Here is a 15,414-nt window from a genome sequence, read left to right as displayed (position 1 = left end):
TCCAAATTTCCACTCATTCAAATACTAGCATGATAATTCATATTTCTCAACATTTTTAAACAATTCTACAATAGTACTATTTGATAACATTATAATTCTTTCAAATATATTTGAAGACAAACCTCTTAAAATTATCCTGATAATCCGAGATTCATGCATATTCGAATCTACTTTTCTACATAGGGATAAGACTCGTGCTACAAAATCTCTACCATCTTCTTCAAATTCCATGCTACAAGTATCTTATTCCTTTTCTAGTTTCCACAATAATTTGAGAGGAGATCGATAGAAATTAACCAATTTTTCTTTCACTGGCATATATTCAAATTTGTTCTGTTGAGTCAAATCGTTCTCAATAGTGTCAAAATATTTCTCAGCACTTCCTTTAAAACAAAACCGCAAGTATAATAAATTATCCTTTTCATCCCAGCCGTTGGCCAAGGCAACCTTTTCAAAATAGTTGAAAAAATCATCAATATCAAATTCTTCATCTTTTCCATCAAAAAATTTCGGTAATAGTAAATGTCTGTTTTTTCATTGTTAATCTGTTCCAATCCAATTCTATTCAATAATAAATAATAAATTTCCAATTAATCTGGTTTCAATAATCATAAATTCTCCATATCTCAAAATCTCTTCAATAATAATGAATTCCCTATTCAATCATTTCTTAATAATCATCAATTTCTCATCTCATCATAAATATCTAATTCTCTCCAATAAGAATTGATAATAAATCTTGCAATCGTACAAAATCTTCAATTGTCATAGCTTTTACAATTTAAAATCTCACAATCAATAATCGTAAATTTTCCAACATCGTGAATCTCAAAATCTGTTCAATTATAATTATCATTCACCATCCGTTAAAATCCGTTATTAGTAATCCATTATTGTTCCACAATTGGAAATATTCTAATTCATAAAATCCTCGAAATTCATCCTACAAGCTGTTTCTACAGTCCCGTAAGGTTTAAACTCAACTACCTGACCCATAATTTCACTGAAATAAAAAACATATATTTATAAATGTGATAAATGATGGAAAATGCAACCACAAAAATTGAATCTTCAATGAGGAACCAGAAAAGTCCAAATTTTAAAAGCTGGATTAAAAACCCTTGAGCCTCCACCAAATATGTAAGCAGGATGTGGAACGGCAGGAGAAGCCTCCACCAAATATGTAAGCACGATGTGCCTTCACCAATTATGTGAGGGAGGAAAAAGAACTATGATAACGAAAGAGAACAGAATAACTAGAACTTTAATGAGTCTTTAACATATATATATATATATATATATATATATATATATATATATATATATATATATATACTTTTAAACAAAACAAGATTAATTTTATTATAAAACCATGATTGATATGAATTAATGGGGAAAACACTCGCTTGCAGCTAATGATGATCCAATCTTTGTGGCTATGAAAATTTTAAGGACAATGATTCAGTAGTCTCCTACATTTTTGAAATGGCTTCCCCCTTTGGCATCCACTGGTTTAATCGCGTCTTTAGTATTTTAAAAGAACAAATATTAACTGAACCAATGAATAGGCTCAGAACCCGTCTCCCTTAACAATACAATTATTTTTAAACTGCCCGATCTGTGACAGAATAACTGTATTATAAAACGAAACGAAATCTAGCCTTTTTCACTGGATCAGCAGGACTTGACTCACAGTCCTAACGAACGAGCTCTCCGACCAAAAGTTAAATTTTGGGTATTAATATAAACTCAGTCAATGCCAAACATGAAAGCCATTTCAAGTACATATTTTTATCTGTCGCACAAGCGGCACGTTTGTTATTGGAAACAAAAGAGAAGCTTCGTTAATTTTGACAACAAATGAAATAAACAATCTTTCTGTCGATGACAAAGATTGTTCAAAGACAAAAACACTGTTCATTGAACTTTTTTAATTTGAAACTAAAATCCTGATCAATATGAGATAAATATATGATTCATATATATGTCCCATATGACCAGGTGACACTATAAATAATATTTACGCTCAAAGTATTTATGTGGATTATTATTAAACGAAAATACTAATTGAATGCTGCAAATCACCCCGAAGACTTCTTCTACTGCAAATATTGACAACAGGGTTAAAAGCTAGATGGAAATTTGATAAGAGCTACTATCCAACAGATATTTGCCAGCCCGGGAATCGAACCCGGTACCTCCTAATTGCTAGTCAGGAATGCTTACCCTTACACCAAACTGACAATCTCTGGATAGCAGCGCTCATTTTATACGAAGCCATAGCGCCCAAGCGGCCAGTAAGTCTACAGATGGAAATAGATTAGTAATCGCATTTGTTCAAATGCTAATTAATAATGAATATATATTATTAAACGAAACTCCAAATTAAATGTTACAAAATGTCCCAAATGTATTTATGTTACATTGCTCATAATACAAAATTACACTTTTTCACTTATAGAACAAAAAACTGATTCAAATTACTTGTAAGTTTCCAAGAATACAATAGTAATAACAATAGTAACTACAATAGTAACTGTATGCAATTTTGACAGTGCTTTGCTGCTTAGATAGAAACAACACAATAACGAGATGTAAAATGAAATTAAATAAATTCAAAATGAAACAATGCGCCAAGTACCCTGGACTTAATACTATATTACATCATTACAATAAGTATAAAAGAAGAAGAAACACATGAAAACTACCTATCAGAAATATTCTTGAAAGATAGAGGTTTTCATAATCGTTGGATGGGATACATTGAAGATTCACATGAATATTTGCAACACGGAATGATTTATTCAACTGGTTTCACACATATGAATTGAATAATCCTTGATATTGGATACACGAAATTGAGTTTGTGTAGGCCTATTGTGTTATAGAGAAGTGTCAAATTATCTCACAAAACTCAGTCCAATTGGTATAACTATTCTAAAATTTAATTTTATGGTGCTCAAAAACGCATAAATTTACTAACATCAAAGACAATATTTATGTGATAACAAATGATATTGGGTGCTTCAATAGTGTTAAATTAATTACTTTACAAGTCATCACTGTTGCAATATTTGAATCTCTTGAGCTCAAAGTAATTGATTTGACTAGTTATTCCGCAAAAATATAACCTATGCAGCAAAAACTAATAGAATTCAACACTTCAATCAATAGAGAACGAATGAGATTGTTTATTGTATTGGAATTTGATGCTGTGATACCACCAAACCATGATAGGATTTTCATTAAAAATGCACTGAGCTCTCAAGATTCAAATAAAAAAAACCGAATGATTAATTTTCAAGTTTTATGGATATGATTTTTGTCTATGAATACAAAGCAGAACATCCTGAATATATGATCTGTAGGTTAAGGCGACCTCCCTTAGAAAAACATTTTAGAAAACGATACAATACTCATATTATTATCATGTTTCATATACTCCTTCAGCATAAGAAAAACTCTTTTAAATTTTGGCACAGGTGAAAGTCTTACTGAGGTATTCAGTTTGATGTGATAGATGAACGCCAATTTCGGCATAATATATTGAAGCAGCTATAGTGAGTATTGCTGGAGGACCAAGGATTGAACAAAAACAAAACATAGAAGACTGCCAATCACAACATCAACAACAACAAATGATGAGCATGCAGGAAGCCAGCAACAACATCGATTGGTACGGTAGGCGCTATATGATTGTGCCAAGTGTAGTGATTGGCGGCCATGCATATCGCTTTAATGCCGCGACAATAGCTATTGCACTACTGTCGCCGCGACACTATTGCTGCAATATTTGTCGTTCTAATGCACACGTGAGCCAACCAATCTGTGAATACAGTTATTAACACCCAACTATCCTGTAACTGTATCCCAAACAAAAACACAATAATTCTTATGCCCCCCACTCACTTTCAATAAATTCCAAGGTGAACGAGACGTTTTCCTGTTTTGATAATACCATTTATCTTGCAAGCATACCTGCAAGTAAATAATTTTATTAATGCTTTTGAATTAAACAATTGGCTACCGCTTCTATTGATAAGGGGAAATAAGGACACATAGGACAGTACACCACTTCTGTCAAGCCACCGTCACCATTTTTTATAACCTTTTCATCAATTTCTTCCTTGACGTTTTCGATTATTAAACTCACTTCTCCAGGCCAAATGAGACAAGGACTATCTCTAATAGCTTTTGATTGTTTTCAGGTTATCATAATTTAATCTCTTGTAAACATAAATTTATATTTCTCTCAACAACAGTGACATGCCAGAACTTGCTTTTGAATCCTCTTTTGTTTTTCCTTGATCATCCTCAACGCACGATATTTTCTTTGTAGAAACTGCAGGGCTGGAATTCATAACTATCGTCATTTTGTCATCACTTTCCATTATTCTTTTATATTTATACAACTAAAAAAGTTTCAAACGAAATACACTATCCATCATTATCATCCAATTGCAATCCATACTTTTTTACATTAATTTCTTTATCTTAAGCCCTAAGCTACTATGACTGTTGATAATTTGGAATAGCTCAGTGATGAAGCTTAGGTTCGATGGCCAATTAATTCTAAAAAAAGTTGCATTTTGGTTTGTTGAGCTTATGTTGTTTTCCTCTTTTATGTACTTCTCAATAATTGTGTCAATGAATTAATTTATTCGATAAAATCTGATAAAGCTATACAATGGTGTACTCTTTGAGATGCATGGATTGTACTCTTTGAATGAATAATTAACAACATAAGATTGAAAAATACTATGGTACTTACTTACCTTTGTGGAAGGGCAAAGGCGAAAAGTGACTAGACGTTTTGGTATGAACTTGAGAAGGAACTCTTTGATAGTCAGTTGTTTGGGAGAGACGTAGACAAGGACTTTCCTAGCCTTGGCCAGTTTCTCTCCCTGGTAACTCAGCAGACGTGCCTCGTAGCAAATATTATGGTTACGAACATTCTTATGCACCATTGCCGCGTCGCTACCTGCAAATTTAATATCGAAACAAAGATTTAAAAGTGATTAGAAAACAGAATTAATTGGAAGTGTGTCACCATACTAACTATTTAATTAATCATCGACCGGATCAGAAGTAATATCCCATGACTACTACAAAATACAGCCGTAAGCATGAACAAATAACCCCTACACAAATTGCGCCATTCGCAAGCAACAATTAATTCAAGCCTTTGTACACAACTAAGATAGAACAGCCGTCTAAAAGCATAAATAAAAACTTTACTTCGAGCATCAAATTAAATTTATGAGCCTACTGATTTCATTGTAAGTAAAAGTAAGATTCTGTTTATTCTATTCATTTAGGGGCGGTTTCCGAGCTCGGGATCTATAAGTTCTGGACTTACAGAGTCCAGGACTGAAATAAGCGCTCGGGTCTAAATATACTTTCTGAGTCACGATTTTATCTTCTAAACTCCGGGGTCTATAAAGTTCTCGACTTATTTGAGTCCAGGGGCCTGTTTCATAAAAGTTACAAGTCCTGTAATAAAGGAGAATCACCATTCCAATTACATGTTCAATGTAGCCGATAAAATCAGCTGTTCCTGTTTTACAGGACTTCTAAATTTTCATGAAACAGAGGCCTGGGGCAACGAGCTAAAATATAGTAAACCATAGAGCGGCTGTTGGTGTGCTTTCAGCGCTCTCAATATGTTACACGGCGAACTAAGGGTAGCCATTAAAGAGAGAGGCAAGAAGAGCCTCTATTGCCAGCCCTTAATATTATATAGGATAAATCCACATCTAATAGTTATATTTTTGAACTGTAAACCAATACAGAAACAAAGAACAGCAATATATTTAGTAGAGCAATAGACAATAGTTAGTCAGTTAGGTGTTAGGCAGCTGATCTTAAAGAATAATGTAGAGTCCGGAAAACCGGACATGTTTTTCACTAAGTGAAAATAATTTGTGATAGTTATAAGTTGAAGATAACAAAGCCCTTTTACCAAAGCTCCTCATTATAATGTGCCGATTTTTAAGGCTGTGCAATGGCTAAAAATAAACTTTCTACTGATGATATTTTTAAAAGTTTTTCGATTTGTATATCATCAAGCTATCAAAATGAAAAAGTTTTCTCAGTAAAACATTTTTTTTCTCATCATCACTTATTGAGATATGAGCGCCTGAAGTTTAAATTTTTGGGACAACATTTCAAATCCGGTAAGAGATAAATCCATGAGACTTGGAGGATACATTCTCCATGGTATTGTTGATTGAGTAAAACAAAAAATTCTGGAAATATCAATTTTTTAGAAAGTTATTCAATTTACCAAAAATGACAAAACTTTGAAATAACTTTCAGTTGAGCTATTTTTGGTAAATTGAATATCTTTCTCAAAAGCCGATATTTTCAAAAGATTTTTGTTTTAAACAATGAACAATACCATGAAGAATTTATCCTCTAAATCTCATTGATTTATCTCTTACCAAATTTGAAATTTTCTGTCCCAAAAATTAATACTTTAGGCGCTCATGTCTCAAAAAGTAATGATCGAAAAATAAATGTTTTCCTGAGAAACGTTTTCATTTTGATAGATTAAGATATACAAATCGAAAAACTTTGAAAAATATCACCAGTAGAAAGTTTATATTTAGCCTTTGCACATCCTTAACTGAGCGCCGTGCCCGAATAAAGCCGGAAACACACCTATCATGCAGCATTCCGATTCTGACAAAAAACCTTTATTCTGACAAAAATGACTTTTGATCGTTGACATGTAAACAATTACTAAAAAATTCACGACCGTAGATCGGTATTTCAAATATAATACAAAAAATATAATACAAAACAATGATAAATGTCAAAACAAAGTTAAGCAAGATAGACAATCAGAGTATTCATATAAATAAAAACTTTGTTACACAAAATAACATAATAGGCGCTGCCTGCAAAACCAAGGGTTTGAGTGCTGGCAGCGAGTACCAAAAAAAATCATAAAAAGTACAATACACAAGTGAAAGAGAAGAAAAATTAATACAAATATGTATGACAATAAAAATGTACAGAATACTGATAATATGAGAAAAGTTGATTCCACTCCGATCATGTAGATGATAAAGGCAGATGACTGTATGACAGTAATACAGACAACGGCAAGCCTCACCTGTACTACCAACACCCCAGTCGGATCGGAAAGCAGCATGACAAGTGTGTCCCGACCTTAAATGACGCTTATTTATTTGTTCATACAAGCAAGCAAATTCATTTAGTAAGAATTTTATTTAATAGGAATAAGAGCTGGAAAAAAGATAACGAAGTAGAGGGATTCAGGTCGGTTAGAAACTGGGGAAGAATGAAGCGATGGTTCGACTTACTAGTAAGAACAATACAGTCGAAATCGCCGTTGTGGAGGGTGACTCCGTTGTAGGCGACCTTGAGGCGGTAGCAGCCCTCTTTGGGGAAGGCCACAGTCAGACGCACGCGAAGGCCCGCTTCGTCGTAGTCAAAGTTGCTGGTTATGCCCCACTCGGCACTGTACTCACCGCCACCAAGCTACAACCATTACCACACAACAAATCATAGAAAAAGCTACACTAATTCAAATGGTGATATGTCTCTATATTTGTTATAATGTCAAACTATCAAAACACATAGTTAAACTGTCAAAATTATAATTGCTTATAGATCATTACTATTTTTTTATATCAATCAGTGGTATACAGTAATTTATAGATCATTACTAATTTTTTATATCACCCAGTGGTATACAGTAATTTCTTCATATATAATTCGGAGTGGAATTTATTCAAGCTGTAATACATTGCTTCTTAGTGAGAAAAATATTCAAACGAACTAGGTGAAAGTTAAGTAGAGAGAGAAATGATTTTAAAGTATGGAGTTTCAGAAAGTACACGATGAAAGAATGTATTTCCAAGTTTAATTGCTCACTCTTGAAAGGTTCAAATGACAACATCAACTTACAAGTACTCAAAATTCAAGAGTTCTCACTAAAATCACTATTTTACGTCAATATCGTAGATATCTGAATTAAAGACTAAGAGTGGTCTCTGTAGGTTTTTCATCTAATATTGATGAATAACCACTTAGAAACTCTGCTTAATTCAACCTGAACAAATTGAAATTTGATTTATCCATGAATAAATATCTCTCTTTGTTTGAGCAAATATGAGTGATTCACCATTTAATTTAGTTTGTGTGAAAATGTTAGTTGGATTTGAATATTACGTGAGATATTGAGCAGGTGTAACCATTGATAGGATCATCGCCAGCAACGAAATGACAAAGGTTGTTAAACTCATCTCTGGGCTCGATGGCAAGGCAGTGAGGAATCTCAGCCGTGCACACCACGGTCGAGCTATGACGCACGAACGCTGTTTTCAACGGATCCGGAGGACCTGTACAAATACAAAGCAGCTATGTTATTCACACAAAATATCTGTTATGGATTTGAAGCATGGAACAAAAAGCCATGGAAATGAACTGAAAGCAGAAAATGCAGCAACATTTCCTAATTTAAGGCGGGGCTAATACTCGAACATCGGATTTGTTCGTTTGCAAAAGGTTAGTTGATGCATACCTTACTTCTTTGAAATCATTGCATGTTCTATCTAATAAAATGCTAACTATACTTCAATCATAGTTAACATGCCAAGAGCCTGAAACAGATATATAGACTATAGTTATAGGAATTTAATAACAATCAAATTCTTCATTTGCATTCCAGTAACAATAGTCTAGTCTCTTTAGTTCAATAATAAAACCTACTATAGTCAACCGCACGAAAATAGTCCGTAGGAAATTGAATGAGATCAACGTTGTCAAAAATAAGAGATGATCAATGTTGTCTACAGCTAATTATAAATGGAAATTGATTGATATTTTTAAAATATATCTGACTAATACCCAAGTCTGCGGGGGTGAGGGGGACTCATCTGTTCCAATTGCCATCGGACTACAGTATTTTCGTGCGGTTGACTATAAAAACATTTTTTATGAACTTGAAATGTAATCACGTAATATGAGGAATAGAAGGATGAATGAATGAATCAATTTTTTTGGCCAACAAGCTCCGATCTATATAATGGTTCAAAGAATATGTGTTTAAATTTTGAAGCTGATTGGTCAAAGCGTTCGAAAGTTGTTGTATAGCATGAAAAAACAGGCCCGTTTGCACAAAAGCTTGTTAAGTTTTAGTAATGATTAGATGTCATGAGAACCAATTAGGAAAGGCTTTTTTGAAAAGAAGATTCTCTGATTGGTTCTCGTGACATTCAATCACGGTTAAAATATAACAGGCGTTTGTGCAACCGGGCCACAGATGGACAATAATTCTGGCCTTGTGTCAAAAGAAGGGACTCGCTAACGCTCGTTAAATATTAGCCTGAGCGACCATAACCTGTCTAAGAATCGACTATCGTTGAGTGAATAGTAAACTGACCAGGCAAGAATGTCTTGGTGAAAGGACTGCCGTGCACGTTGACGTTGCCGACAAGGACAGCGATGCGGTAATGGCCGGCGTGACGCACCGTGAACTTGCAGATGGCCCGGTTGTAGGCAGTTGGCTCCCGGCCTCCCAGCTCCACCAGGGTGGCAACCCGTCGCAGGCCCTCACTGATCTCCACGCTCAGCGAGTCTGTGTCGCAGATCGGGTACGGCTGGCCGTTGCGTTGGTAGAACTGCGCACACAATACATTATTGCTATTCTTCTGTTAGTGAAGAGTATAATTGATTTTTTATGGTTTAATAAAAAATAAAGATTTACAAAAATCATCAAATTCACTATCATTTCAATAAATTATTTCTAAGCTTACACTATTTTACAGAATATTTGAAACTACACTCAAGTGGACCTGCGGGTCTGTTTGTGAGTAAAGAGAGTAAGAGTTCCATATGCGAGGTTCCCACCTCGCCTTATATATTTTTTTCCATTGAAATATAGCTTTAACTAGGTCTCAAAATTGTTCTACTTCAGTCGTGACTGTCTGTTAACGTAACCATTCGAAAGCACTGGAGTGAGTTAGAAGGAAACCTTCAGTCATAGAGCTCAAATTCAACTATTTACACTCGAAAACGACAAAACACTGAAAGTTAGAATAAGAAAAGTATGAATATTTGAAAATAATCTAATGTTTAAAAATAGAACATATCCATTCCAACTAGATTGGGCTAGGTGGTAGAACCTGGTAGAGGCCTAATCTTGGCTTGGATTCCAAAACAAACAAAACACAAATAAGAAAGTTGAAATGCATAATTTTCATTTTCAAAAGTTGTAAACCAATTATTCGTAGAAGTCATTTGAAGCATTTGTAAGTTTTGAAACAACATTGAAAGACTTTCGTTATTTATGAATATGTAAACAGAAAGTAATAAAAAGAAATAGCTCATACAAGAACAACATTATTTGAATGAGCTAATAAATTATGCATTTAATAGCAATTCTAAATTTAGTCAATAAATTTAGTTTATTTTAGTCAATAAAAGCCATTAAACTCAAGTTTCCTCTTACTGATGTCTTAAACCATATATTTAATTTTCCAATATTTCGACGAGTCTTGGTTGCCAAAGGAACAATGAATGATTTGGCTTTCCTAAATCATAGATCACACTTTCTTGAATAATATCTATAAATGTATTATGCAAGTAATTTAGGCCCTACACATAGTTGGTAACAATAATTTCTTCAACAGGTGTCTCACTATTAATCGGTTCTCAATTATTCAGTTGATAATATTCATCAATGTTTCTGAGTTTTTTTTTGATGATGTCCATACGACCTTTCACCTTGTGCGTGGCTAATGGGAAGTGAATAGGTGATTTTATGAGATGATCACGAATTCATGTACAATATATATTGTATGTCTTGGAGAAATAGATTAAACAAAACAACAAACAAATAAAACCAATCGTCCAAGCCTACAACGGGATTCGAACCCACGACCAGGTAGTGCTAGCAGGCTGAATGGTGCAACGCCTTAGTCGTCTCGGCTATCCTGGCCAGCTATTGTATAATGTTTATGTGATGTGATTATGAGCTATGATGTGATGTGACCTATTATTATCATCATCATCAGGTGTCTTAATCTTCATTTTTTCTCACTTTTTCAGTTGACAATAAATTGATGATTGTTGACCGAACGTAGTGAGGTCTATGTTTTAACTCGGATTTTCTTTTGTCTGCCTGTATGTATGTAACGCAATTACGGCCGAACGCGTTGATAGAATTCTATGAGATTTGGCAGAAATATTCCTTTTTCAACTGCGCGTCGATGTATACACAAGGTTTTTTTTAAATTTTACATGTTAAAGATAATATGAAAAGAAAAGGAATTCCTCCATACTTCGACAACATTAAATATATATATATATATATATATATATATATATATATATATATTGTAACATATTGAAATCTGATGAGCAAACAAAATACCTATTTGGGAGAATTTTATAGGTCTGAAGTGAAATAGCTAGTCTATTATCGCCAAATGCGATAACGATTATTAAAAGATTAGATAATAACAGGTATCATGGCTAAAATTAGAACAGCCGAATAGAAAAAGAAAGTTATTTGCTACTTATATTATATTATATAAAGTATTGGAAAATTTGAGGTTAGGCTTAAAATACCTACTGATCGGCGACCTAATAAACGATCAAGTCGCATAACGTGAAAATCTAGCCAGACACCTTGGCAAAAATTTATTGTAAACAAATGGTATGTAACTGGAGGACTTTGGAAAGCACATGGCTAATTGTTGTAGAGGGAGAAACAACTTATAAACCCTATAGAAAACTATTATCTGTAATGAATATACTTAAACCACCAAATAAAAATAAATTAGAATATTAAGGAAGTAGGATGTTCCTAGGCGCATGTATACAGTAGTGAATTTGCATGAACCAATCAAATTGCAGTAATCGATGGGCGGCAATAGAGAGCCGATTCAAATGTATTTATAAATATTTCTATAAATGATAAGATTTTATAAATTTGTATTACTCAGTTTATGTATCGGATATGGTCCGAGAAAATATAAGGTATCAGACCTGGGATATAAGTAATGGTTTAGTAGATTGGCATGGACTATTTTCAAATTCAAATTTATTGATTCTCAAAAAAATATACAACACTTTCAAGACAAAATATATATATATATATATATATATATATATATATATATATATATAAGAATCCAAACCTGCAAAGAAACCCTGTGCGCAGGTGTGAGTTGCAATATAAATGTTTTTCAAAAATATGTAACAAAAATGATCCAAAACAAATTTCTTGAAAAAAATACAGAATAAAAACTAGTACTTAATAATAAAGAGGATACTAAAAATAAAGGAACGGAAGGAGAAAAGACGGAAAAGGCCAAGAAGAAAGAAGAAGACGAAGAAAATGATCCAAAACAAATTTCTTGAAAAAAAATACAGAATAAAAACTAGTACTTAATAATAAAGAGGATACTAAAAATAAAGGAACGGAAGGACAAAAGACGGAAAAGGCCAAGAAGAAAGAAGAAGACGAAGAAGAAGGAGAATGAAGAAGAAGAGAACGGTAAGAGGTAGGTAAGTCAACTGCAACCATGGAGTAGACGAAAATTAGTTTATTTAAAACAATTTTTCCTCGATTTTATTTGCTATTATCCATTTATCTATGTCTGATCTAAGCCTTTGGTTTATGTTTGTTTTTTTCAAGAATATTTACGGGAATGTGGTTTATTAATTTATTGGAAATATAAGAAAACTGTCTCCTACACACCACACATTCAAGTCCATTCTGACAAATTGGAAAATGTCTCGCGCGGGGCGCAAGCCCAAAAGAGATTCTTGAGGTTCAAATAAATTTTTATTTTTTATAATATATAGTACCAAATTTTTTATGAAAAGTTGTCGAACTGTTAAAACCTTGAACTCCCTGAATGAATCATTTGTTGGAAAAAGTCTGGGTTTGCCTAGAATAGTTTTAAAAGATGTTTTTGAATAATGAAAAGTTTTGTGAAATGCGCATTCAAAGCTCTCCCCCAAGCCCGTATGCCATATTGAAAAGCGGATTGAGCATACGAATAATAGATTAGTTTAGCTATTTTTATATTGCTCAGTTGTCTAATTTGGTGAAATTTGTAGATAAGGAATTTTAGTTTGGAACACATGTTATTAATTTGATTATCCCACCTTAAGTGTGGATCCAACAAGATACCCAGGTACTTAACTTTTTTTTATTTTTGAATTTTCTGACAAGAACAGCAGCTAAGAAGTCTATGGTCGTTACAGTTTAATCGATGGATTTTTATACTGTCTATTGTTCGTGGTTGAGTAAGGGAATTGGGTGAAAATAACATGAAGACGCTTTTAGTTGTGTTGAGGGTTAATATGTGTTGATTAAGCCAAGAGAACGCCAATCTGAGTCCACTTTCCGCTGCAATTTTTACATCATCCCATGAGTTTTCAGTGAAAGTTAGAGCAGTGTCGTCTGCAAATGATATTATATCACAATTTCTTATATTTAATTTGAGGAGATCATTGATATAGATTAAGAACAAAATGGGAGATAGGACAGTACCTTGCGGCAAACCAAAATCAGTGAGTTTCATATTGCTTGTGTTGAGTATCTGAGATCGATTTGACAGGTAACTCTTGAATAATATTAGTGGTATACCCCTAATCCCCAGGTGTTCCATTTTTTCCAGAAGTCGTTTTTGAGAGATAGTGTCAAATGCCTTGGCTAAATCCAAGAATACTGTCAACGTTTTTTTCTTATTATTAAAGTTTTTTGTTATAATTTGTAATAATCTGGTGATGGCATCCTCTGTAGATTTACCGGGCTGGAATCCATACTGGTTTTCATTAATAATGTTGAATTTATTCAGATAGCCCAATAATCTTTTTTTAATTATCTTCTCCATTACTTTGGCTAAGTTATTCATCAGACTAATAGGACGGTAGTTGGTAGGGTTGGACGGATCACCTGATTTATGGATAGGAACAATTTTGGCAACTTTGAACTGTCTTGGAAAATGACCCACCTCGAAACATTTGTTGATGATACGTTTGAGAGGTTTTGTAATTGAGGGAGCAATCTTCTTTAGACAAGTAGCTGTCAGATTGTCCACTCCAGGAGCAGAATTACCTTTGAGAGAATTTATTGTGGCCAATATTTCCTCATCATCTGTATAAGCCAAAAAGAAGGAACTATACGATGGAATTGTAGTATCAACAAATGTATGTTGTATAGGGTTATCATTAATTAGTTTATTGGCATACAACTCACCTACATGTGCAAAATGGTGATTAAGAACATCGGACTCAATCTTAGGCGTACAAGTCTCTCTTCTAGTGTTGAGTAAATCATTTATACACTCCCATATTTTTTTTTTTTTTGAGTTTCCTTTGCATTTCGATAGTTTATTATTATAGAAGTCATATTTACATTGTTTAATCATATTATTTAAGATGTTTCTATAATTTATATACTGCGATTTTAGAATGGAGTTGAAAGGCTGTTTTTTTAGGGTTTGGTACATGAGATCACGTTTCCTTATTGAAATAATTAGTCCAGTTGTAATCCAAGGCTTGAGAAGTTTCAGTTTGTGGGGTACTAGTTGCACATAAGTTTCCTTTTTTATCTCTGTATTTAATCTGTTCATGAAGTAATCGATCACGTCATCAATACTCGAGTCAACCAATGCATCCAAATCTGACCAATTGCAATTTTTTAAATTCTTTATAAGATTATTATAGTGTAAAAATTCCTTGTTATCTGTTGTTTGTTGTGTCATTTTTACATTTTCATACAAGCCCAAATTCATGCAAGTTAAGTTCAAGATCAGTTACACTTGTTTTTATTACCGAGCCAATTGTTGTATCACTGGAAAAAGAACTATTTTTAAAGGAAAAGTGGTCTATACATGATTGGGAACCGTTTGACTCACGCGTGGGCTTGTTTATAAAAGATTTGAAACCATTTGAAGAAAGTAAATTAAAATATTCGTTTGTTACGTTGGTGTTTCGGTTTAAATCAATGTTGATATCGCCAGTTATTATTATGTTCGGACTCTTAGTTTTGTTTAGGTAATCAATGCACTCATTCAAACTATTCAGAAAAATAGTTAGATTAGAAGAAGGTGACCGATATATAGCGACAATAGTTAATCTGATATTTGATTTCTGTATGACATCAAGTATTAGAGAATTTGATTCCAATATGTCATAGTTTATACATTCAATTTTCAAGATATTTTTACTAAACACGCAAATTCCATCACATTTATTTAAGTTACCCGGAACGCTTTGAACCGAATAATCATTTAAATTATAATTGAAAAGGTTATTATCAACAACCAAGGTTTCGCTCAGGACAATTATATCAAATTTTGTTTCACAGTTTTGTATAATGTAAGCAAAATCATCAAAGTTTCGATTCATGCTCCTTATATT

At 33.2% G+C, this 15,414-nt stretch overlaps 1 protein-coding gene across 7 annotated transcripts in view; it reads right to left on the bottom strand.

The window, feature by feature from the left end:
- LOC111055348 (apoptosis-resistant E3 ubiquitin protein ligase 1) overlaps positions 1-15,414 on the bottom strand; it is a 205,746-nt gene that overhangs the window by 61,953 nt on the left and 128,379 nt on the right. For 5 of the 7 annotated variants that reach the window (XM_039428203.1, XM_039428204.1, XM_039428205.1 and 2 more), the window contains 5 exons: positions 9,416-9,653; positions 8,203-8,372; positions 7,332-7,509; positions 4,776-4,981; positions 3,910-3,978 (listed from right to left, as the gene is read on the bottom strand). In XM_039428203.1, coding sequence (XP_039284137.1) covers positions 3,910-3,978; positions 4,776-4,981; positions 7,332-7,509; positions 8,203-8,372; positions 9,416-9,653 — 861 coding nt within the window. The remainder of the gene's footprint in view (positions 1-3,909; positions 3,979-4,775; positions 4,982-7,331; positions 7,510-8,202; positions 8,373-9,415; positions 9,654-15,414) is intronic. The other 2 variants (XM_039428206.1, XM_039428207.1) reach the window with 1 other exon arrangement.

Source organism: Nilaparvata lugens, chromosome 5 (genome assembly GCF_014356525.2).
Source record: "Nilaparvata lugens isolate BPH chromosome 5, ASM1435652v1, whole genome shotgun sequence".
NCBI lineage: Eukaryota > Metazoa > Arthropoda > Insecta > Hemiptera > Delphacidae > Nilaparvata > Nilaparvata lugens.
This window is presented reverse-complemented; position numbering and strand designations above follow the sequence as displayed.